Source organism: Ctenopharyngodon idella, chromosome 10, assembly GCF_019924925.1.
Source record: "Ctenopharyngodon idella isolate HZGC_01 chromosome 10, HZGC01, whole genome shotgun sequence".
NCBI classification, from domain to species: domain Eukaryota; kingdom Metazoa; phylum Chordata; class Actinopteri; order Cypriniformes; family Xenocyprididae; genus Ctenopharyngodon; species Ctenopharyngodon idella.
In genome coordinates, this window is record NC_067229.1 from 11,302,457 (window position 1) to 11,327,222 (window position 24,766).

Genomic DNA, 24,766 nt, shown 5'->3' on the forward strand with positions numbered 1-24,766 from the left:
TTCATCTTTTTTTTTTTTTTTACTAAAAATGGCAAATGTCTATCTTTAACTGTTGCATGTTGTCATGATACTGATTTGTGCGTCACATACTGCAGAACAGTTTCCCTTCCTGTCTTCATGTATTTCATATTGAAACAGGAAGCTGAGGCAGGGTAAATAAGTTCTCATCCTACTTTTTTTAAAGGCCGGTAGATTTTAGTTTCATTACAGATATGAACTTTGATTTGCTGCTTGCTAATTAGTTACAGGTGGTATTAGAGGGTGTGGGATTCTAGACAGCATTTGATTGGACAAAAATCTCTGAAGTGCAGGATGAGTCATCACTATGCTTGGTCCGTTGTTCTGTTTTGTTTTTTGAAAAAAATGAATGCTTTTATTCAGCGAGGATGCATTATATTGATCAGAAGTGACAATAAAAATTTTTAAAATATTTCTATTTCAAATAAATGTTGTTCTTTCGAACTTTCCATTCATTAAAGATTCCTGAATAACCCATATCCCAGTTTCCACAAAAATATTAAGCAGCAAAACATTTTCAACACTGATATTATAAAATGTTTCTTGAGCACCAAATCAGAATATTATAATGATTTCTGAAGGCTCATGTGACACTGACCATTTAAATGCAGGCTTTGGCAATTGGCAAACTTTGGATCGGTAATGTATATGCCTAAAGTGAATTTTGTCTATGTTTTGGAGTACACTATCATATACTGTAGATTGTCTTAAAGCCACAAAACTTCTTTTGCAGTGGTGCTGTAGATTCAGCAGCAGGCTCACAGACTTTGATTTAATACTGCATTTATCCTCACAAACAAAAATACCATGTGTGAAAATAGATATAGATGATCATTTGAATGCAATTTATAGTACCATTGCCCTTACAATAGAGAGAGAGAGAGAGAGAGAGAGAGAGAGAGAGAGAGAGAGAGAGAGAAAAAACTAATATTTAATTATTTTGGATTCAAAATTTTCAGGTACATTGAAAATCATAATGACAGTTTGATATGAGAAAATATTTTCCCATGCTTATGACCACAAATGTTATCAAACTACCACAGGGTTCAAAGGCAAAACAGTGGTAGGAAATGACAGCTGATGACGAATTACAGCCACCTTGCCCAACATTTCAGTCAATGTATAGATAGTTACAGTATTTCATTAAGTATCAAGCACACAAGCCTAAAAATCAAAACAAATGGGCCTGTCAAAGCTTGCAGATAAAGCCTATGAAGAGAAGAGGGAGAGAGAGTCTCTCCCTCAAATCTATTTTTAATAAGTGTTAGGGGAAGGGCAGGCCTGGAGCATTGGGACTGAAGCTTCACTCTTGCTAGTTAAAACCCCACAAGACTGAGGCAGCGAAGAACCTCTCCTCCGTAACCTAGCTACTTTAAAGACCAGTGCATGTGAGTGTGCAAAGCCAGAAGTCCAGCTGTTTGAAGTCCGTAGTTACTGTATGATGTGTGGCACAAATTTTGTGGGATTTGCACAGATTATGTGACTTAATTCAACGAAGATGGCCACTGCTGCATTTACATGGCCCCAAAAAAAAAAGTCAAAGTTAAAAATAATATAAAATTGTCTGTGCATTATATAACAAAATATCAAAACAAATGAATATAGAAATACAGGTTTGGTAGTTTATGTTTAATTCAGTGACATTCCAATATTTTTAAGTGACTCTTTCAGTAAGTTACATTGTTACACCAATAGGTGGCACAAGTGATTGTCTTAATGAATGAGTCATTGAGTCATTCATTAATCTGATTCGTTCAGGAGCGAAAATTAGTCTTTTTAAGTGAGTCATTAAATCCTTCACTCAACCAATTTGTTTAAAAAACACTGATTCATTCTGAAATAAAACAATTATGAGTTAGTGCTCAACCAATTTGTTAAAAAAAAAAAAAAAAACTGATTCATTTAAGAACTAAACAAGTGGCTGTCTTTATGAGTGAGTCAATGAATCATTCACTCAACTGATTTGTTCAAAAACACTGATTCATTCCGGAATACCACTGTTTGTTGCCAATAAATGGTTCTGCATTAGCTTTTTTTTTGGAACGATTTTCTTTTCGGAGAAAAAAATAATTGACAGTATTGTTTCTATTATGTAATTTGCTCAATATTAACTTCTTGCTTATTGAACTGCTGTATAAAACCAAAATCACACATATCTTTCTTGTGTGATATTACTTAAATATTGCATTTCAGATTTCCAGTGGTTTAAGTTTTAGCATTGGACATTGCAATACCATGTTGTTGTTGTTGTTTGAGTTGCAAACGTAAATGTAAATCACGTGCAGATTGAGATGAGGTCACCTGTAATTGGCTCATCCACTGAAATGCAGTGCTTGATTAATCTAATATGGTTGAAATTCCCTCAGGTTATGTTAGATGTCTGTCTGACCATCCAGATATGTTCATCTTCTATTTTGGACTTGTTCCTAATAAGCTTTAAATGGCATAACCGAGTCAGGATGTTTCTGTCAAGCTGAGCTATCCTATTTACTTCTATAAATTACACACCCCACACAGAGAGTGAAGATGTATCTGCTCAAAGTCAATGTCAGGCCTACGGGTCTCTCAGCTACTACACTATCCCGAGCCAATTTCCTACAGTCTTCTCCAGACTGCATTAAACAGCATGACAATGAGAAAGGAGGTGAGGAGTTAAAGGTTTATCAGTTTGCAGCACACTGTAATTTTAGTCTGTATACTGTACGGAGGAAATCAACCTGTATTATTATGAAATCACCGAGATATGGGACTAGCTTTTCGGAGGCTTATGTTTTTATTTATGTATTTGCCACTTTGCCTTATCCAGCATTTTTCCCATCTGTAACTGTTAACTCTGCAGATTTGGAAGTCAGAGTGCTGCACAGAGCAGCTCGTGAACACACCGAGATTAGAGAATGAATATGGATTTAAAGATACTTTCGGGATGCCCTGACCTCGTGTGTAATGATGATTGTGAAAATGCAGTCCCACCCCTGACCTGACTAGTCCATAGATACCATCTCTATTATGTATCAATAATAATATCTGCTGACAGTGGCATAGGAATGAGCTGGAAAGTGTGAACGGAAACATACAAAGTATGACATGAATGTAGATTTAATTTGATTTTGAATTTTTCAGTCATATGGTTTGTCTGACATCACATACTGTCTGAATAGGTATTACATTTGATGAGGTACAAACTTGCGAGGTGTGTATAGCTGTGAAGTGTCGCAACTGTAGGTCCGTAGGACATGCCGACATGGCAGATGTAGTATGTCCTGTTTACATTCACATACATTCATACTATAATATGTAAAAAGATTTAATGGTTATGAAGTTTGTTCCTCATCAAATGTAGTACCTATTCAGACAGTATGCAGTTTTTGTCACAAGTTCGTTTCTCATCAAATGTAGTAGTACCTACTCAGTATGCTATTTCTGTCGCGAAGTTCGTTCCTCGTCAAGTGTAGTACCTGCTCAGACAGTATTCAGTTTTTGTCACAAGTTTGTTTCTCACCAAATGTAGTACTTACTCCATATGTGATGTTGGTTGCGAAGTTCGTTTCTCATCAAATGTAGTACCTACTCAGACAGTATGCAATTTTGGTCGCAAGTTTGTTCCTCATCAAATGTTTCACCTACTCAGACAGTATGCAATTTTTTGTCACAAGTTTGTTTCTCACCAAATGTAGTACCTACTCCGTATGTGATGTTGGTTGTGAAGTTTGTTTCTCATCAAATGTAGTACTTACTGAGACAGTATGCAATTTTTGTCACAAGGTTGTTCCTCATCAAATGTAGTACCTACTCAAGACAGTATGCAATTGTGGTCGCAAGTTTGTTTCTCATCAAATGTAGTACCTACTCCGTATGTGATGTTGGTTGTGAAGTTTGTTTCTCATCAAATGTAGTACCTACTCAGACGTGTGCAATTTTGGTCGCAAGTTTGTTCCTCATCAAATGTTTCACCTACTCAGACAGTATGTGATGTCAGACAAACCATATGACTGAAGAATTTGAAATCAAATGAAATATACTCTCATGTCATACTTTGTAATGTTTCCGCTCACACTTTCCAGCTCATTCCTATGCCACTGTCAGCAGATATGATTATTGTTACATAATACAGACGTCATATGGTCTAGTCAGGTCAGGAGTGGGACTGCAGTTATCATTACATGCGAGATCAGAGCATCCCGAATGTATCTTTTAATCCATATTCATTCTCTAATCTCAGTTTGTGTTCACAAGCTACTCTGTGCAGCGTTTTTGACTTCCAAATCTGCAGAATTAACAGTTAGATTTTTTTTTTTTTCAGTCATAGTTTTTAATGGAAATGTCTTTTAAACTTAGTGTGTTGTCATGTCATAGTAATTATTTTTAGTTTTTTTAGTGATTTACATATCATTTTAGTCCACAACAATAAGATTGTAAAAAGTAATGGAAACATAATTGAAAATGGATGCCATTAACACTATTAGTCATAAAAGTTGAATAATTAGGCCTAAAACATTGTTGCACCATCTATGAATATTAACATTTTCTCCTCAGGAAGTTGTGCTTGGCTTGGTTTGGTTCATTAATATTAATTATGTGAGGTAAAATTTCTTTTGAAAAATAATGATTGGTTTTTGGTCAGACAAAAAGATATTTAGCCAGTATCGCTGTCAGGTTGGTCAGCTTCTGCTTTCCATGCTGGCTCTCCCCATCATTTATGAGTTATCACTCTTGTTCACTCACCTCTTGTCCTCTGTAGCACCTTCGCTTTGCTCCTTGAAGAATCCCAGAAGGCCAAAGCGGCCTCTTCACTCTGTCGCTTTTATGAGTGATGTTGAGACTCATACCTGCTTGCTTTTAACCTCTTAATGAAGTTTGTTGTCTCGTGTCTGTAGACCACTGCGTCCTCCGAAAAGGAAGAAAGGAGAGGTTAATGATTAGAGTGCACTACAGCATGTGGCTACCTCATTAGCCAACCAAAACTAATGTGGTTGAGGGGCTTGTGAGGAAAAGTGTGTGTGGGGTTGGTTATAGTGAAGGGGTTCCAACAATGTGAAGCTTGAGAAATGAGAAGATATTTAAGAAACAGGTTGGGAACTGCATTATGTACATCAAACGACAGCTACTGTACGAAAGAAAGAAGATGCATTTGTTTATGGAATAGAAACAGCTGTAAATGTAATGAAAAACGAAATCCATATCATAACTGACTCCAAAGAGCCCAGCGAATGGCATTATGAAGGTAGGCAGTATAAATAGCCCTGCAGTATTGTAAATGTTTATATACTACAGCTCGCGTGGACATCGTGCTGTGGTCTGGAGATTTATGGGCGCCGCTGTAATACGTTGAAGCCGACACAAGGTAGCAGGTCATATTTCACGTGTGTTATCATATCGAGTGTAAATTTGCCGTCAAGTATACGGAGGAGATAAAATATTTTAAGCCATTTCTTCTACTGTTTCCTCCCCCACATCCTCATTCGAGAGTGAATATTAGCCTCGAGACTCTCCTACACACGAGAGGTTTTATATGTGCGTGGTCAGTTTATAATATGTTCAAGGTTTCCCGCCGCAACTGAATGCGAATGACGCGTCAACCAGGGACAAATTCATTTTGATTACACCTTTGGAATTTTCTAAACGCTGAATTTTAAACAACCCACGTCTTGTACCTCCCTCGCTTTTCTGAAAAAAAAAAAAAAAAAAAGCACTGGTGTTAAAGTAGGACCTTACAGGAGAGCTATAAGCCATCGAAGAGTGCTATTAGAGCGCACAGATATTTTCCCCCCGTTTTAACGCCGTTTGTGATCGAATGGTGACATGGAAAATGTGTTGGCCATTTGCTTCAAGTCTCCCTGTGATTTATACATGCTGTCTGAAGGCCATCTCTGCAGCCGGCTGTTTTTATTTTATGTGTTGACCTAGCAGTTAACTGCAGGCGCAACCAGAATACCGCAAATCTATTTAGATTAAACTATGCGGCGATCGGAGTGTAGCTTTGAGTCAAGTACTTTTACATGTTTTATTAAATTAAATATTATTATTTGATAAAACATTATTTGGTCTTATTTCATGTTGTTGTTATTGTTAAACTGTATAGTAACCTATAGTTAATGTTTTTTTTTTTTTTTTGTGGAGCTGATATATATATATATATTATTTATTTAAATGCATTACATTTATTTAATTTAATTATCTTGTTATGTGGGAGACAGAGGCTAGTTGTCACACTTTACTCCAGTGATTATTCTTCAGTTTTGGTTTATTTTTGAAAGTTATTTTCTGTATAGACACATACCATAAATATTGGCAAAATAAAACCAAACTACTGAACTACTGATTAAAGCAGATGTTGACTTGCTGTTGGGGCATATTGTCAAAATGGAACGTGTCATGAAACAGCTAATTATATGTTTTTTCAAGCAATTGTAGTGCATTAAACACTTCATGAAACAGCAAATGTGTAGGGCGGTATATGAAAAAAAAAACTTTAATTATTGTAAAATATTTGATATCTAACATATATATCATTGACGAATAAGGTTTCTAAAAGTGTAAAAAAAAACATAATGGAGATATAATTAATTTTGAAGTTTTATAAAGTGTTAACAATGAGATTATGTGGTTTTTATAATCAATTTACACTGCTTTCATCATTTGCTTACAAGATGGACAAAATTTGTTACCAAAAATGTTATTTGGTTTAACCACAATTTCGGTTTTACCGAATGACACTTTTGGTTATACAAATGAAGATATGCTGGCTGAACAGGCTGATATCTAGCTAGCTAGCTGGTTAGCTTGCTAGCTAGCTGGCAAAAGGACAATCAAACATGTTTTTAAAATATTACAACATTTTCCATGTTTTATAGCGGTTGTACCGAATGACCTGATGTTTCGCGACATGCGTACGAGCAAGTGAAAATATGAATTTTTTCAAATAGTTAAGAAGAGAGTTACTTTGCTTCACGACCATGTAGTCCTTTGCAGGTGTCTGAATGATGTCACATGATATTGACCGCATGACTTGATCCAAAAAGGTCCCTTTATATTGGTTACTCTGAATGACATCAATGAAATTCATTTTTCTGGACATTCTTTCTCATAACAAAGCAACGACTTCTACACATAATTTTGATACCATTTTGCACTATGTTGATATATGATGTAATAAAATCATTCCAGAATAAAAAAATACATTTATTTTATTTTAAGATATTTTACTCACTAATGAAATGGCTGTATTGGCCTTTGGACGGTTAAACCGAATGACCTTTTGACACTTCAGAATCTTTAAAATACCCTTATATGTAGCAAAATATAATTAAAACCTTTTGGATTCAACAGAATACTTTGGATGTCATATCTTTGTTTTTAATCATTATTAAGGCCTTTGGACAGAAAAATGACCCGTCATGTCATTAACCCATATATATATATATATCACGATTAATTGGTTTGACAGCACAGAGAGAGAGAGAGAGAGAGAGAGTTGGTATAAAAATAAATATTTATAATGTAAAGCAAAGTCATTTACATGTTTGTAAGGAAAACAACTTAATATTTGCTAAAACTTTGTCATGAACTGTACCAGCAGGCCTGCTTGGCTGCATAAGTGAACTCTTTGTGATGTTTTGTGTGGCAAAGTTACATAAATGGTTTAGGTTTATGTAACTCTGGCACACAATGTTATGGAAATTAAGTTGTTGACTTCTTTTTTTACTTCCCTTGATCAAATTTTGATGCCCGTCTGTTTGATAGAAACTGCCAAACGTCTGTGGCTCTATGTAGATTAATCTATTTGGCCAAACCCTCGGTGAACTAATCCGAGGCTGATTGTTTCAGATTAACTCACGGGAGGTAAAACTCCTAGAGCTGAGAAAATGCGTCTCAAGTTTGACAGCAGCCAAAAGACCTCAAAGCCCCCGATCATCACTGCCAGATAGAGGTCCCGACGGATGCGAATATTCCATCAGTGTTCATACAAAACAAGATATGTTATATATAATGAATTGGATCAAAATCTACCGGGTTTGTTCTGTAGGTTAATTACTTTAACCCTCTCTGTCTGTTTGTTGAGGTTGTGTTTTGTTACATGCGGTAATTGTTGTGTTGTTTTTAATTAGTGTTCGGGGCCACGCGCCGCTTTCAAAGGCTCGATTCTGGTCTGCCAAGTGGAAATGGCAGCAAAATCTATCTCAACCCATCCTATCTGTCTGCATCACTTATCTGCACGGTAAACCCGAACACTTTTCTCTCGGTTTGCTCAGTCTCCGGTTGAATAATCGCCCACCCGGTAATTCTCAGTTAATGTGTTTGTTCATTCGTATGTTGCTTTTTATCAAGATGCTAATATTGTTCATCATTTCTCCTTATCGCCGCCTCAGACAATGGAATTTACTCTGCGTGCCCGACAGCAGATTTAGGAATGACCCTTTGCTTTCCGTGAACCCCATTTAGGCTTGACTGACAGCCGGTTGTCATGGCAATCTCCACAGACTCTCTTTCCTGCGCAAAATCAAAAGAGCGCCAAAAGTGATGATTCACTATCGTTCGGCTCTCTCAGGACAATGATTTACAAACTCGACCGCTCACCTCCCACACTCATCCCCGCTTATCCGTGGCTGCAGGATCTTCTCATGCGAGCCAGGATATGGTCTGCATGTTTTGAGAGCCTCCACGGATGCTTTCTGCGGACAAAACAACAAGCGGGATCCAAATTGTAAAAATGTGATAGCAATTCAGCACTAGGTTTATCGCTTTTAGTGTTTCAGTTGTTTAGTGGTAGATCAGTGCCCTCAGGATAATAACCGGCAGCGAATGTAATGTGTTCACATCCTTTAAGCAGAATGATCAATATCAATAACATATTTTTTTTTGTCAAATATGATCTTTTTTTTTTTTTTTTTGTAGTTTAGGTGTGTTTACAGTGTCCAAACTGGCGTCATGGGAGCCTCAAAGGACAGAAAATGGAGTGCTAAAGAACATACGGAAAGAGATTATGATTTTTTTAAAAATTACTATTGACACATTTTATCACTAAGAAATGAAGAAAAATCAGCATATAGTTTGTGAATTATCTTTTTTTATAACATTAGTTACAGTAAAAAGAAAGTCTTTCATCTTGCAACTTTGACTGTTTATCTCACTGTATATAGTAATATATCCAGGGCTTGACATTAACTTTTTTGCTCACCAGCCACTGTGGCTAGTGGTTTTCCAAAGTTCATAGCCACTCAGCATTTTTATTGGCCACAATTTTGACATCAGTACCATCAGAAAAACTGCTATGTAGATATTTTTAATATTATCTCATAATTTTGCAGCAGCTATATTAGGCTGCTGTCACTTTAAGCCCTGACGCATGGATCCATTATACTGTTACACATGCGTTTTCTTTCTCCAATGTACTGACTGTTTAAGTGAATACTCGCCAAGACCGGCATTTTGACATTATTTTGTATGTATTTGACTGTTTACGTGCAATAAGTAGTGAAAAAGGACTCAATTTAGTACTGAGAGGTGGCTTTATCTGAGAGCACAAAATTTGCAGGAATGAGTAAAATAATGCGCAAAAGACACAATACTCAAATTCAAGCCCTGTAACACAAAAAATATTCATCCGGAGCAAATGAAACGAGTGAGTATTGTAACTGTTTCAGATATTTCAGTATCGATATGTATTGAAAAATCGATATTTTGGACAACACTACATTGCACTTTTTGTTTATTTAGATGCCTTTTTAAAAGACTACAATTGAAAAATGTATATATTAAATATAAAATTCAACCTGCCAAAGTGGCTAGTAGGAGTGACTGCATTACACGCCACTGCTAAAATCCACCCGCATTTGGCAGGTTGGGGGGTGTTAAGCCTTAAATATATTGTATAAAAGGTTGTCTTTAATATGTTACAGACATCCCACCTCTCTCGGAAGGTCCAGAAGTCTTCCGCATATTGATAGCGGATCCCTGATGCCCTCAAATTATATACCATATACCGGAATTGAGCGAACAAGAGAGAGAGAAAGCCTGTTTCCAGAAGATGCGTTTTCATTGAACCGACCACAATTAATCAGCCAAGACGCATTAGTGTTACAACTGATATTATTACACCTGATATTACCACTTGCATTCCGATTTGGTGGAGACCCTTATATAACAGTATAATATCATTTTTTTTTTTTTATATATATATATATATCATGGGGCGATCTCCTGGAAATGAGTTTTTGCAGGGTGGAATCTCTGCATTTATGCTCATTCACAGTTCAGTTATTTAAGGGAGTGACAACCGCATTCTCAGAAAACCCTTGCTGTGTGAACAGAACTGGTCTGGACAACTAGATGTCTTTCACGTCATACAGGGGTATGTTTCCCGTTCACCAACGTAACTCACTGCTTCACTACCATAGTATGATGCATCATTGAACAAATCAACTACATAGTCATGACTGTTTCCCGAAACCATATTGTCGCAAACCTGTCATTCAGCCACGTTGGTGAATGATGTCACGCAGGTGGAGGAGTAATAACTTAAATGAATCCCTTTGAGATCAAATTAATGCTAGATTTTTTGCTATAAATTATGGAAATGGCATCTGAGGACTAATTCTCATTTTTCTCGGTTATTTTGCTTTGTTTCCAGATTCAATCATAGGCTCCTTCTACTAGAGCTCCGTACTAGAGCATGTACGCACATGCGCACTATTCAAAAACAGTACTTCAAATCTGTTGACAAACTAAAATATGTAAATGACATTTGTAGATATTCAAAATAAAAAACATACATTGTACTTAAAGGATTAGTCCACTTTTAAATGAAAATTTCCTGATAATTTACTCTCCCCCATGTCATATAAGATGTCCATGTCCTTCTTTCTTCAGTCGAAAAGAAATGAAGGTTTTTGAGGAAAACATTCGAGGATTTTTCTCCATATAGTGGACTTCAGTGGTCTCCAAACGGTTGAAGGTAAAAATTACAGTTTCCGTGCAACTTCAAAGGGCTTTAAACGAGTAAGGGTCTTATCTAGAGAAACGATTGGTTATTTTCTAAAAAAAAATGAAATGTATATACTTTAGATATTCTACTTACGGAAAAAATGGAACTGGCACCACGTTCGTTCCGTAAGTTGAATAGGGAAGGTGTAGGACATACAGTGTAAGCTTTTTGAAGAATACGGAAGTGCGGTTTTGGCGGAACCACTTGAAGGTGATCATTTGTTTATAAAGCGCATACATTTAAAAAATTTTTAGAAAATGACAGATCGTTTCGCTAGATAAGACCCTTATTCCTCGTCTGGTATCCTTTAAAGCCCTTTGAAGCTGCACTGAAACTGTACTTTTTACCTTCAACCGTTTGGAGACCATTGAAGTCCACTATATGGAGAAAAATCCTGGAATGTTTTCCTCAAAAACCTTCATCTGAAGAAAGAATATCTTGGATGACATGGGGGTGAGTAAATTATCATGAAATTTTAATTGGAAAGTGAACTAATCCTTTAATGTCAGCTTGCTTATTTTGCTCAAGATAACAATTTTTTAAGTCCACGTCATAAAAACAGGAAACTATGCTTCGAACCACAGCTCGAGAGCTGTCGTTCCAACCACGCAAGTTTGCGATGCAGCTTGCGAATGTTTGTTTGAACTATGGTTTCGGGAAACAACAAATTGTTCAACTATGTTAGTTGGCTAACAATGCTTTTGGGAAACGCACGCCAGTGCGAGAGAGACGCTCTGTGCTGCACAAATGCGTGTCTACTGTGTGTTGCAGGTTTTCTTACAGCAATGATGGAGATGTGCTCTGTTTGTCGTCTGAAGGTTTTAGATCCAGTCACTTTTCCACTGAGCTGCTCCCATCAGTTTTACGCGTGACTTCTTTGTGTTCTACTTTGTATCAAAAGTGATAAGACTTTTCAGTTTTATGGACATCGCCATCTTTGATATTACTTTGGTTACTGTCGCTAATTTGGTTACTGGTAAGAAAATATGGGTTTGACTCCCGTCGTACATTTATACAGACAGTATTCGAGACGCTAGTGTGAGTTGCTGTTTGAACGGTACATTTCGAGACTCAAACCTGTAAGTAAATGCCTTTGTCAATCCCAAAGACTCACAGTGTGAACGTAGCCATTAGGATCATCATATTTGGGGGTCCGTGGCATCAAATTTTTGAAACCCATAGGCTATTCTGTTCTCTTTAAGGTATTTACTAGTAACCTCCCAGCTATAGTCGGGCCTAATAGCTTTGATTCTGCAGTCTAGCGGCATACCTCTTATAATAAAGATAACAAATATCGCTCATGATATTGAACAAATAAGAATTTGCTCTCAGACATATCACAAGGACTTAAATTCCCTTAGACATGGAGCTAGCAATCTTGTTCTCCCCTTGTCGTTTTGTCGCTTAATTTGTGATTTATTAAACAAAACTCTATCCAGCCGCTGAAGTTGATGAAGCTTGATAGGAGTCATTTTCTGAGGCAGCATCACAGCTGGTGGGGCCGGAACCAGTATGAAGGACACAGGGGAGTAAAGTATGGAAATATCAAGAGTGCTAATCAATTAAACGTGCGATGAGAACGCTGCAGCACCTTAATGTCACTGTAGTGATTGAACGGTCTATCAAAGTGCACTTATAGTTCAAATAAATATGATACTGTACAGCATGTGTTATACTCCAGTGCCTTTTAATGAATCTGTTGTGGTCATGCTGTCGATAAACTCACTTTGCTTGCTTATTTATGGACTGCAACTGCATTATTGACTGCAGTCAACTCTCATAACCTTTTGTCATCTGAGTAAACAGAAAAAGTTAAATAATGCAAGATTGGGATGCTATTCCATACGGTCCTTTATATGTAATTCAGTCTGGATTGTATTCCAATATTTTCTAAAATGGATTGTATACATGTATACATGAATGTGTGTGAGAGTGTGTGATTTTCTTTTCTGTAAATGTGTAATGTCAGTAGCAGTGTCTGTTTTTATTATCTTACGGTGGCCCTGTGGTGATGCTTTATCCCTCATCCCTGTCAAAAAGAGTGATGAAAACATTCTCTGGCTGATTTATTTTATAAATCGCTTGGAGGTTTTCAAAACTTTTGCAGCTTATTGAATCATGGAAAAACAGGAGTGTAGCTAAAGTGCTAAATAAAGTATCCAATGATTTAAAGGAAAACGCATTAAAGGAATGTTTCACCAAGAAATCTAAATTCTGTCATCATTTACTCACCCTCGTGTAGTTTAAAACCTTTATTTTCTTTAGAAAAATTGCGAACAGTGACGGTTTCCATGTGTTTGCAATGAATGGGGACTGAAGCTTCAAAAAAGATGCAAAAGCACTATAAAAGAATCATAAAAGTGGTCCATGTGCCATATTTTAAGTGTTCTGAAGTCATACAATAGGTTGGTGCTAGAAACGGACAGTGAGTTGAACAAATGATTCAGGTCAGCATTGTAATTCAATGAAAAGATTTTACTCAAAAGAATGATTTCTTAACAAATCAGACAAATAATTTCAGACTGGTTTTGTGATTCCATGAAAAGATTTGACTCAAAAGAATGATTTCTTCACAAATCAGGCAAATCATTTCAGAACATTTTTTATTATTATTTAATGGAAAGATTTGACTCAAAAGAATCATTTGTTCTCAAATCAGACAAATCATTCAGATTGGTGTAGTGATTCCATGAAAAGTTTTGACTCAAAAGAATGATTTGTTCACAAATCAGACAAAAAATTTCAGACTGGTTTTGTGATTCAATGGAAAGATTTGACTCAAAAGAATCTTTTGTTCTCAAATCAGACAAATCATTCAGATTGGTGTAGTGATTCCATGAAAAGTTTTGACTCAAAAGAATGATTTGTTCTCAAATCAGACAAATCATTCAGATTGGTGTAGTGATTCCATGAAAAGTTTTGACTCAAAAGAATGATTTGTTCACAAATCAGACAAAAAATTTCAGACTGGTTTTGTGATTCAATGGAAAGATTTGACTCAAAAGAATCATTTGTTCTCAAATCTGAAAAATCATTCAGACCGGTTTTGTGATTCCCTGAAAAGAGTTGACTCATTTAGACCACTTGTGATTCAATGAAAAGATTTGACTCAAAAGAATGATTTCCGACATTGTTACTTTTCTTGTGAATTGTAATGATTGCACCAATGAGATATTGCACTAATGTCAAGATTTTCATTGTATCGCAACTTAAAGTTGGCTTTGTTTCTCACATAAATCTTGTGACAATATATTGCAAAAGAACCACATTTATGATACTTTCATGGTCATTTTTGAGAGATTGCAACTTACGCTCTTCGTTTAATATATGATTCTTGGAAAGGGCAACCACCACAGTCTACAAAATGTCTTCTTTTGTTTTCCACAAAAGAACAAAAAGTCATAGGGATTAGGAATGATGTGAGAATTCACATTTTTGGATGAACCAATATTTTAAGTTGTCTCAACGCTATATTCTGATTTATAGTTTGTGTTACTGTTACACTCTTTCCGGCCATAAGTATTATTCCATTCAGCTGTCAGCCATTGGACAGCCGGAAGGGTGTATTTTAAAGCACGCTACCACAGCAGCGCTTGTGGCATAAATATTGAGGTGAAGCACACGTGGTATTAAATTCATACAGGTCAGCTTCGTACATTAATCCACCCCGGTCAGAGTCCCATCACCCGTTTCCCTGAGCTGAGACATCACAAGAAGCACGACAAGACCTCAAGGCCACATCTACGCGAGCGTGTTTGTGAATCCGTCCAGGAACTTTACCAACCAACCTTCGGATCGGAAGATCCCTCCAGGCGTTGTCGAAGGCCCATCCCGCCCTTTTATTTTCCAGTTCAGGGCCTTCTTTTTTTGCAGATAAATGCTCTCCGATGTAACGTGACAGATGTCACAATGCATCGCCTCTATTTTGATACATACCCTCTGATCCTGCCACAAACGATAAAGAGCGCGCACGAGGCCCAGACAACGCGCTGACACTCGTGATTATTTTAGAGCACGTCATTGCCGTGGCAAGACACGGAGCCGGCCAGGTTCCAGAGCGAATGAAGGAATATCAATACGTGCGGGTCAGAGACTAAAGACTAAGGTAGACTCAATAGACACATCCATCTCATTGACACATATTCAAAAAGATCAATGCAATGATAAAGTTGTAGGTTTAGTTGGCTCACACTTCTGAGGCTCTAACTGTTGAGACTGCAAGACATGCACGCTTGCCACAATTTTTGACCCAACCTTAGTTTTTAGAGGAAAGGAAAAATGTGCAGAAACTGACAACTATTGTGTTAAATAGTTAAATAATTCAGTGTTTCATTATTCATAATTCAATTTCAGTAACTCTACTTTTCTACAGGTTTCCTCAATATGTCAGTACGTGGCAGAAAGTGAATGTCTATGAGTGAAAAGTTGAATCACTCACACACACACACACATATATATATATATATATATATATATATATATATATATATATATATATAGAGGGAGAGAGAGAGAGAGAGAGAGAGAGTTCAAAATAAATGTAGAGCTGTAACCAGAATTTATAACCAGACCCCCCATTTTTTAGCAAATGATGTGCAACTTCTTTGGATTTACCAAATTATAAACAGCTTTTCAGTTTCTTAATTACAATAATCTTGCTCTTTTATGCTAAATGATGATGAGTTTGAATTGGTACGATGCTTTTAACCCTTATAATATTCAATAGGATATGCCACTGTGATTCTCTTGCAAAAGTTGTCAAGTTTTGAAATGATTTGGCAGTATCACCTGGCATAGTGCCCTTTATAATTAGTGATAATCAATTTTGTATAACATTCAAGATTTCAGCTTGGTCAAAGAAAGTATTATCTGTGAATACACCCAATTACCATAGACTAAACATAGAACGGGACGAAAACAACTCGTATTAGTTTGAATTCCAGGTCAGCGGTAGCGGAGCTCCCGGCCTATCTACACCCTCCAGAGTTTCGTAGAAAGCGTTGTCTCTTCGCAGTCTGCTTCTTCCTATTAAAGCGAGCCTCTAAGCACGACAGCTTAGTGCTATCACCTCAGGCCTACCCACCATTTCCAACATGGGGTTGAACCCAATTATCCCCCAAATTAAAATGAACAGACTTGGCACGGGGAACAATTACTGCTGCGACTCCATTCCACAAGCTAAATGGGCCAAGCAAAAGCAGTCCCTGTTTGCCCATGCTGGCCAAGGACCAAAAGTCTGAGTAGTATTTGGGTTGTGCTTACAATAGTAATGTATGTGGGTAATGGGTAGGTGAGAGGTTACGCCAGTCATTCCATTCGCTCTGTTTTTCTTTGCTTCAGAAGACAGGAAGCTGTTCGTCGGGATGCTGAACAAACAACAGACGGAGGAGGACGTGTACCGTCTTTTCGAACCCTACGGAGTCATTGAGGAGTGCACTGTGCTAAGAGGTCCGGACGGAAACAGCAAAGGTGAGATTACGTCACTTTTTTTATGGTCAGTCAACGTGAAATTTTAGCTTTCTTGTACACATTTCTGGTTTTACTGTGAATGATTTTCGGTGCCTGTTTTTCCAAAGAAAAAAAATCTTTGTTTTCTATTTAAATATATTTAAAAATGTAACTTATTCCTGTGATGCAAAGTTGAGTTTTCAGCATCATTACTCCAGTTTTCAGTGTCACATGATCCTTCAGAAATCATTATAATATGCTGACTTGTTGCTCATTAAACATTTCTTATTATTATCAATGTTGAAAACAGCTGTGCTGCTTAATATTTTTGTGGAAACTGTCATACGGTACAATTCAAAATTTTGTATTTAAGATTTTAAAAAAGAAATACTTTTATTCTGTAAGGACACATTAAATTGATCAAAAGTGAAAAGATTTCTATTTCAAATAAATGCAACATTATTAATATTAAGAACCAGTATTAATAATAACCGAGCACCAGTAATAATTGATAATTGAACAAATACAAATATAAAACAGTAATTTTAGATTTTAAGAATAACAATATTACAGTTTTGATCAAATAAATGGTGAAACCATGAAAAAAATCTTAATTATTCCTAACTTTTGACCTGTATACTGGTACATTATCTTTTTTTCCCAGTTTATGAAATCAAAACCCTCCCTTCATTTTATGTTCTCTTTGCATATTCTGTTAAATATAATATTAAAATTTAATGTTGACATTTAATGCTGTCCAAGAACCAACAATTTGTTCTGAGTTGTCGCTCATTCAACATTGAAGACTCTTAAGAGACGGAGAAAAAGCACATATTTGAGCGTTAAACTTTTTATAGACTCCATTGTTTGCCCACCGAGGCTTTAGGGACACTGTAAGACGCTAATACAGCCTGGCATTTGGAAAAGCACTGTGGGAGTTGAAGTTTTCCCCTTGCCAGTGTTACGAAAATTGCTGTAGGATTATTTCTGCTACTTAGGGGGTGGATCTGTGAATATCCAGTCTTATGGAAGAGAAGAAAAAGATAGATGTCAAAACATTCCCTGTACAATGAGACAAGAAAACTACATTTCATTTAGCTCCTAATGTGTTTCATTTCAAAGCCTGTTTCTGCCAAAAATTCTTAATTCTTAAATAAAAAGTGTATAAAACACATTACGCTTGTATAAGACACATTAAGACCTATCCTTAATATTTTGACAGCTTTTTCTACGGCTTTCAACACGACTGCTCTTGAATCCCAAATGGGTTTGAATTCTCGTGATGAATATCTGCGGCGGCGTTTTAAAATGATATCAATTATCCCGTATTTTGAGATTTGTTTGCATAGATGGGCATGTGGCAGTAAATAGCACGCTTTTTGCATCAGCACAGTCTCTAGAGGAGAAGCTTGCTTACCGTTGGAGGGCTTTCTGCCTCTCCCCAGTGTTTTAATGTGCTTCTCTACACTGTGGCTAAAGTGTTTGTGTACCTTTGTGTGTGTCTTTTTTCAGGCTGTGCCTTTGTAAAGTTCTCCACACACGCTGAAGCTCAGTCCGCAATCAGCGCCCTGCACGGCAGTCAAACCATGCCAGTGAGTACACACTCCTCTATAACACACACGTACACAGAAAACCTCTTATTTTCAGTGTTGCTTTTTTTCACTTTTGTCTCCTTTCTTTCTTTGATGTTATTTTTTACAAATGTTTTTGAATATATTTTCAAAGTAATGCGTTGTTATTTAAGGAATTAAGTAATCATATACATATATAAATTAATAATTTGACCTTTATTATTTGATAATTTGACCATGATATACACAATGCGGCCTTGTGTCTACAGCCAAATCACAGCCGTGCTGATATACAGCCATATCTCATGGCTACTCATGTGATATTGCATTTATACAACAGTTTGACAGCACAAGTGAGTAAACAAATAAGAAACATCAACGGAGTGTCTTTAAAAACCCTCTTTAAGTGCAGAAATACTTCCTTCCGCCATAGATTCAAATCTCAAGTTGACAGTTTTACCAAGATATAATACCATAATACTCTATGTAGAGTAGAGTATTATGGTATTATGAGAGAGAGATCAACTAAATGAGTGTGTTACCTGCATCTGATATAACATTCATTCTTCAGGTTGAAATCCATAATATTATATCCATTATAAAAAAAAAAAAGTTTGAATGTCCACTATGGAAAGCGATATCTTTGTCCTTTTAAAAGATTTCTCATGACAGCACTAAAATAATTTTCTTGTTTACAACCAGTCCCTTTTAATTTGGTACTGACTCACTGATAAAGACAGTCTTTGCCATGATCTGGTGTAATAATGTAACTTTCATTGAAGTCGAAATCACAATCACTAATGGGCCCTTTCTCAATACCAAATACGGCATATTATTTAATTTATTTAAAAAAAAAATTTACTGAACAATAATATTTAAATTAACATCAATAGCCATTAGGAATCCCATTAGGAATTAGGAGACAATAGGAAATAAACACAAGCAAACAATTAAGTCAAATGTACAAAAGCAGCGCTCTAGTCCAGGATTTAAGTTAAATATAGCCTAAATATAAAGTTATGAAACTTAATTCTCCCTTTAACCCAAATCCATTTGCATATGGAACAAGTAATAGATTAATGAGACCAAAGATTACCCATTTGATATACCCCAAATGAATTATATCTCATGTTTAACCACTATCTACATAAGAGCCAGCGGCAAATTCATGAAGGACTGGCCGAGATTAAGCTGTTCTCTGTGGATACATGAGCATTGAATGGCCGCTGATGGCCTGGAGCTCACTTCTGCAACATCATCTAAACAAATTGTAAAATAGGTGCTATGTTTATATATGAGTCACATATTTGAGGTCTAAATAACTACATTCTTGCCTAAAAAAAACTCTTTAAACTACATTCCGTGACACAACAGTAGTATTTGTAAAAAAAAAAAAAAAAAAAAAAAAAAAAAAAAGGTGGATTTGCTTGACTGCCATGATAGTCGCCGCAAATGGAGTGATACAAATGGTGAAACAGGGGACTATGATAGATAGATAGATAGATAGATAGATTGATTGATTGATTGATTTTGTCCACCAAATCAAAGTCATGTGATGTTACCAACAAAATTCTTTTTTTTTTCTTTTGTAGTAGTTGCAATCATGTATTTTGTAACCCATTAGCAAAAAACTCTAATACTTCGCAGCTGAATGAAGGTAAACCAGGCAATTAAATACATTCCAAACACACAAGTAAGAACAAATCAGTCACTTCAACTTCCAAACTGCATATTTGGCCATATTGTTTTGTTGAATAGCTGCATTGCCAGCATATCAGCAAGTGGCCTTTGTCCCGCCGTTTCAATCTCGAGGACTGGACGCTGAGCCATAAAAAGCCGGCTATTCAGCACAGTCTGTCTGAATCACACAGCTATTCAGTCACGCACACATTGTTCGGCTCTCAGAAGTAGCTCACACGCTGCTGTTTTATTTGCTAAAAGACTCCGGTTGGATACAGACGAGTTATGCAATGTTGAAATGCATTTTAGTATGTGCTTTTTTCATTTTCCACAATGCAGTGGTATTTTTAAAGAAATAGTTGACCCAGAAACAAAAGAAATTCTGTCATTATTTTCTATTCACCCACATGTGGTTCCAAACCTGTATGACTTTGAATACAAAAGGAGATGTTTTGAACAATGTTCTGGTCATTTTATTTCTAAAAATCACATGTAAGTGATTATAGTATTTTCATTTTTAGGTGAACTAAATGGGCAGAGAAACAGTGAGAGAGAGATGGATCTGTGGCATAATCCGCTCTCTGTATAACCTTTAGGATCAACTGAGGTGCAAATGATTCAGGACATTGAAATATAAACCACAGTTCTAAAATCTTAACCTCACACACACGCTCAGACATTCTCTCCTCTCTCCTCCCCTCCATCCTCCCGGGACATTAGGCAATAGACTTGTTTACCTCACCTTTCACCACATTGACTGGTGAATTATTCATTGGCATGTACTGAGGTGGGAGTGGAAGAGTGAAAAAGAGAGAGAGCGGGAAGGAACGGCAGATAGAAAAGTAGAAAGAGAGAGGTAGAGAGACAGGGGAAGGGTGGAGGAAGTTCACGGGGGAGGGATGGAAAAGGTTTATAGTCATCTCGGAAGGTAAATTGATTATGGAAAACCTTACCGGCCTCCATTCTCTTGAGTCTGAAGTTGTAGAGGGAGGGGTCACGACTCGCGCGGCTCCCAGGTGCCAAAGTAAGATGTTTAGCTGAGATAATGGAGTTCTTCTCAAGGCAGGGCTTGATGAAGCACTCATCCATCTGCAAACTCTTCAAAAGAAGCAATGCCGAACTTACCGAACACCCACCAGCCTCTCACGCCCTCGGTCCGCCATCAGAGAATCTCATGCTACTCGCAGTTATTAAAGTAACACTCGCACTAGACACGATTTGACAAATATCCAATAAACGAATACTATTTTTTTCTTCCATCAAACCAAAATGCTTTTGATTTTTAGTGTTTAATTTATGAGAAACAAGACTTTAGACCAATCAGATTTTACTGTGGGTGGGGCTATATTGCGTGAGGCGATTCGAATAAAAACCACGGCAGAAATAAGTGTGACGTGACAAATGTACACATCAAGTAATTTGTTTGTCCAGATTAAAAGTATAAGAGAAAATGACAACCAATCAGAACGTTTTTGATGTGACGCAACAGTAAGTAATTAGTTTGTCTAAGCCGCATTTATACTGCAGGTCTTGATGCCCAATTCCGATTTCTTACATCTTCTTTTAAAAGTGACCCATATCTGATATATGCATTTACAATACACTTGGAGAAACAAACAAAATATAACATTATGGTATCAAGAAATCAATTTCAATAGTACACTGAGTTTAATTTATTGACATGGAATTCATAGAAACATTCTTAATGCAATAGTTTCATCCTTATGACAAAATCATTATATAGTACAAATTCTTCAAGACTGTGATTATATACACAAATCCGCTATAAAAGTTAGTGTGTACTAATGGTCTGGTGGTAGAACTTCTGTTAAGCATGTCAGAGGTTTTGGGTTCAAATCTGCCCTTGTATAGGTTTTTTTTCCCTCATTAAAACCAAATGTGTTCATCAGTGATTGCATATCAAGAGCAGGGACATGTTTGTGTGCATTTTATTTTGTGATTTCACTGGTATGAACAGAGTGTCTCCGCAACGGGACTGAAGCATGCATCTGTCGCCTCTTATTTAAGATGTTTAATTTATTATAGAAATATCTTTACCAGGAAATGTTTCCAAAAGTCACTTTTTTCAATGGGGTACGACTCGCATTGACAGGGGAATATCCGATCTGTCTGCGTACAAGACAGGCGCAAATGCACGTATCCAATTCATATCAGATTTATTTCCACATATGAATGAGTCCTGAAACCGATCTGAGAATATCGGAATCCATGCTTTTTTCCTGCTTACGCTTCGTGGGTCATGTCCAATCTGTGCAAATCGGAATTGGGTCCATGCAGTGTAAATGCAACCTAAAAGTACAGTATTGAACAAAATGACAACCAGAATACAGTTCCGATTTAATGTACAACTATGTCAAAAACGATTTTGGACCAACAAATTTTAAATATAGGCGGGGCTACGCAGCATGTCGTGAAACATGAATTAAAATGGGAAATAGCTTTTGTCACTTTATCACATTGCGCCTGGTTAGGACAAGTTAACAAAAGCAAATTTTACTTTTTTTGTCCTCATTGAAAGTGAAATACTTTGCGAAATTACGAAATCACGGCCAATCTGATATATTTTACGTGTAATTTACAGTCAAACTGTTTTTTTTTTTTTTTTTTTTTTTTTTAAAGCTCATATAACGTGGAATAAATAACATGTTACTTTAGTGTTACAAAACTTAACAAAAGTAATTAAAACAAGGTTTCAAATGGCTGTATATTAAACCTGAAATACATTTGTCTGTGATAGTCACATTGCAGAGCATGTATTTTTTTTTTTTTTTTTTTTTATTGTTAAAGGGATAGTTCACCCAACAATGAAAATTACCCCATGATTTACTCACCCTCAAGCCATCCTAGGTGTATACGACTTTCTTCTTTCAGTCAAACACAATAAGAGTTATATTAAAAATATCCTGGCTCGTCCAAGCTTTATGTCATTGTGTAATACGTTGCGGAAATGAATGCTTTTTGGATGTAAGTTGAATGCGTATGGATGGAAGCTCGTTATTTTACTTTGCATCGATTCGCTTCAGAAGGCCTTTATTAACCCCCCAGAGCTGCGTGGAGTATGTTTTATGATCAATGGATGCACTTTTTTGGACTTCAAAAACTCATCCTCTAATCACTCCAATTATAAAGCTTCAACGAGCGAGGATATTTTTAATATAACTGATTGTGTTTGACTGAAAGAAGAAAGTCATATACACCTAGGATAGCTTGAGGGTGAGTAAATCATGTGGAATTTTTCATTTTTGGTGAACTATCCCTTTAACAAAACATGCTCTGCAATGTGACTATCACAGATAAATGTATTTCAGGTTTAATATACAGCCATTTGAAGCTTTTTTTTGTAAGATTTCAATGTGGGTGAAGAAAGTGCGATGCAAAAGAAAAAGAAACCAAATAACACTGAAAATTTCTTAATTCTCATTGTTACGATAAATACAAAAACTCGCTTTAGCATGCAAAAGATTATCATTTGTTGCTTTGTGTTGCTTTATACACCAGCCAGCCTCTCACTAGCTCAGTTCACTCTCCAAAAACAAAACTCAGATTGTAGCTATTACAGTAAGAAGTCCAGTGAAGAAAAGAGTGCTAATTCATTTTAAATACGCATGCATAAAACAGTCTGCTAATGATGTGCTTGTGGGCAGCAAGAAACTGGCCTTATTGCAGAAATGCTTGATGTTTGTAGTCGGCCCAATCTTATATTCATCTCAAATCCCCCCGGCTCATCGCAGTCAGTGCATTATCTTCATGCACACACACACACACATGCATGGATGTACACGCAGTCCACTTTCTATGTTTTCCCCTCTTTTCTGTCTGTGTCTCTTGCTAGCACAGCCGTGAGGTCAGAGCTACATACTCTGATCTAATTTTTCAGCTCCAGAAGCTCGGGTTGAATGCGTTTGCATGTTTCTGGATTAAACGTGGTGTGCGTATGCATATGCACAAATACGAAGAGCACATCAAGTTAGAGCGAGCAGGTTTGAGCCAGGGTTTTGACGTGTGCTTTATTCCACGCACGGCCGCCCCCTGTGCCCTCCCCATTTTTTGCTTCGGACGTGGGGCAATTAAAAATTTACACTGCTGTGTGGTAAAGCAAATTGCCAGACTTCAGGAAGGCCTTGTACAACGGAAGACCAGGGACGAAATTACGCCCGGAGAAGGTTGGGAGGGTCAAGGAACTCTAGCCCCCTGCTTCGGTCTCATTTCCACCTGAGTGTATACGCCAGGGATTGACGGTATTTCAACAAATACAGGAAAATGAAACTGCCGCTGCTATCTGATATTACAATCTCCTTGGTTTAGGAGAGTTTGGGCCGCCAACCTGATTGCCACTGTCTATGGTTGAATGGCAATGTGTTCAGCTGGATTTTCATTTCCTCATGACTGTGTAGATATCTGAGAAACTACGGGAGAAATACTTGCCCAAAATTGCAGACCGCAATGTCTGGCTACGCACAGCCTGAGCTCAAATGTGATGCTAGAGGTTCATATGCATTTTGATATAAAATCTCTTCATATTTGAAAATAAAATAGACTAATTTGAGATAATAGCAACATAAAATGTACTTATTTCTTGGAAACATTCAATCGCATCATTCTGTGGTCAAATATTTTTGTATAATGACTGCCCTACAGAACTGTTTTAGCTCCATGTCTCTCATATCACTCTGTGCTTCTCTTTAGTTGTACATTTGAATACATATTTAATATGTAGTTTTAGAATACATCTGAATATATTACAATATTATTATTATATGTTCGGATTTTGAACTATATATTCAAGTTTACTACTGTATTTTGAGATTTACATTTATATATTTAGATTTGTTACTATATTCCAATGCATATATTCAGATGTAACTATTGCATGATTTTTTTTTTAGAACATTTTTATAAATATGAAGAGATAAATAATAAATTTATAATAAATAGTAAATGCTGCTGTCATATAAATTATAAGTATATACAGTATAAGATTTTGAAATATATATATTTTATACATTAAGTATATATTTTTTGTTGTATATTTGCAGTGATTAAAAGG

At 36.5% G+C, this 24,766-nt stretch overlaps 1 protein-coding gene across 15 annotated transcripts in view; it reads left to right on the forward strand.

Moving 5' to 3' along the window:
- Positions 1 to 24,766, forward strand: part of celf5a (cugbp, Elav-like family member 5a) — a 225,716-nt gene that overhangs the window by 163,063 nt on the left and 37,887 nt on the right. For 10 of the 15 annotated variants that reach the window (XM_051909951.1, XM_051909948.1, XM_051909939.1 and 7 more), the window contains exons 4-5: positions 16,340 to 16,468; positions 17,960 to 18,039. In XM_051909951.1, the coding sequence (XP_051765911.1) occupies positions 16,340 to 16,468; positions 17,960 to 18,039 (209 nt within the window). The remainder of the gene's footprint in view (positions 1 to 16,339; positions 16,469 to 17,959; positions 18,040 to 24,766) is intronic. The other 5 variants (XM_051909949.1, XM_051909940.1, XM_051909946.1 and 2 more) reach the window with 1 other exon arrangement.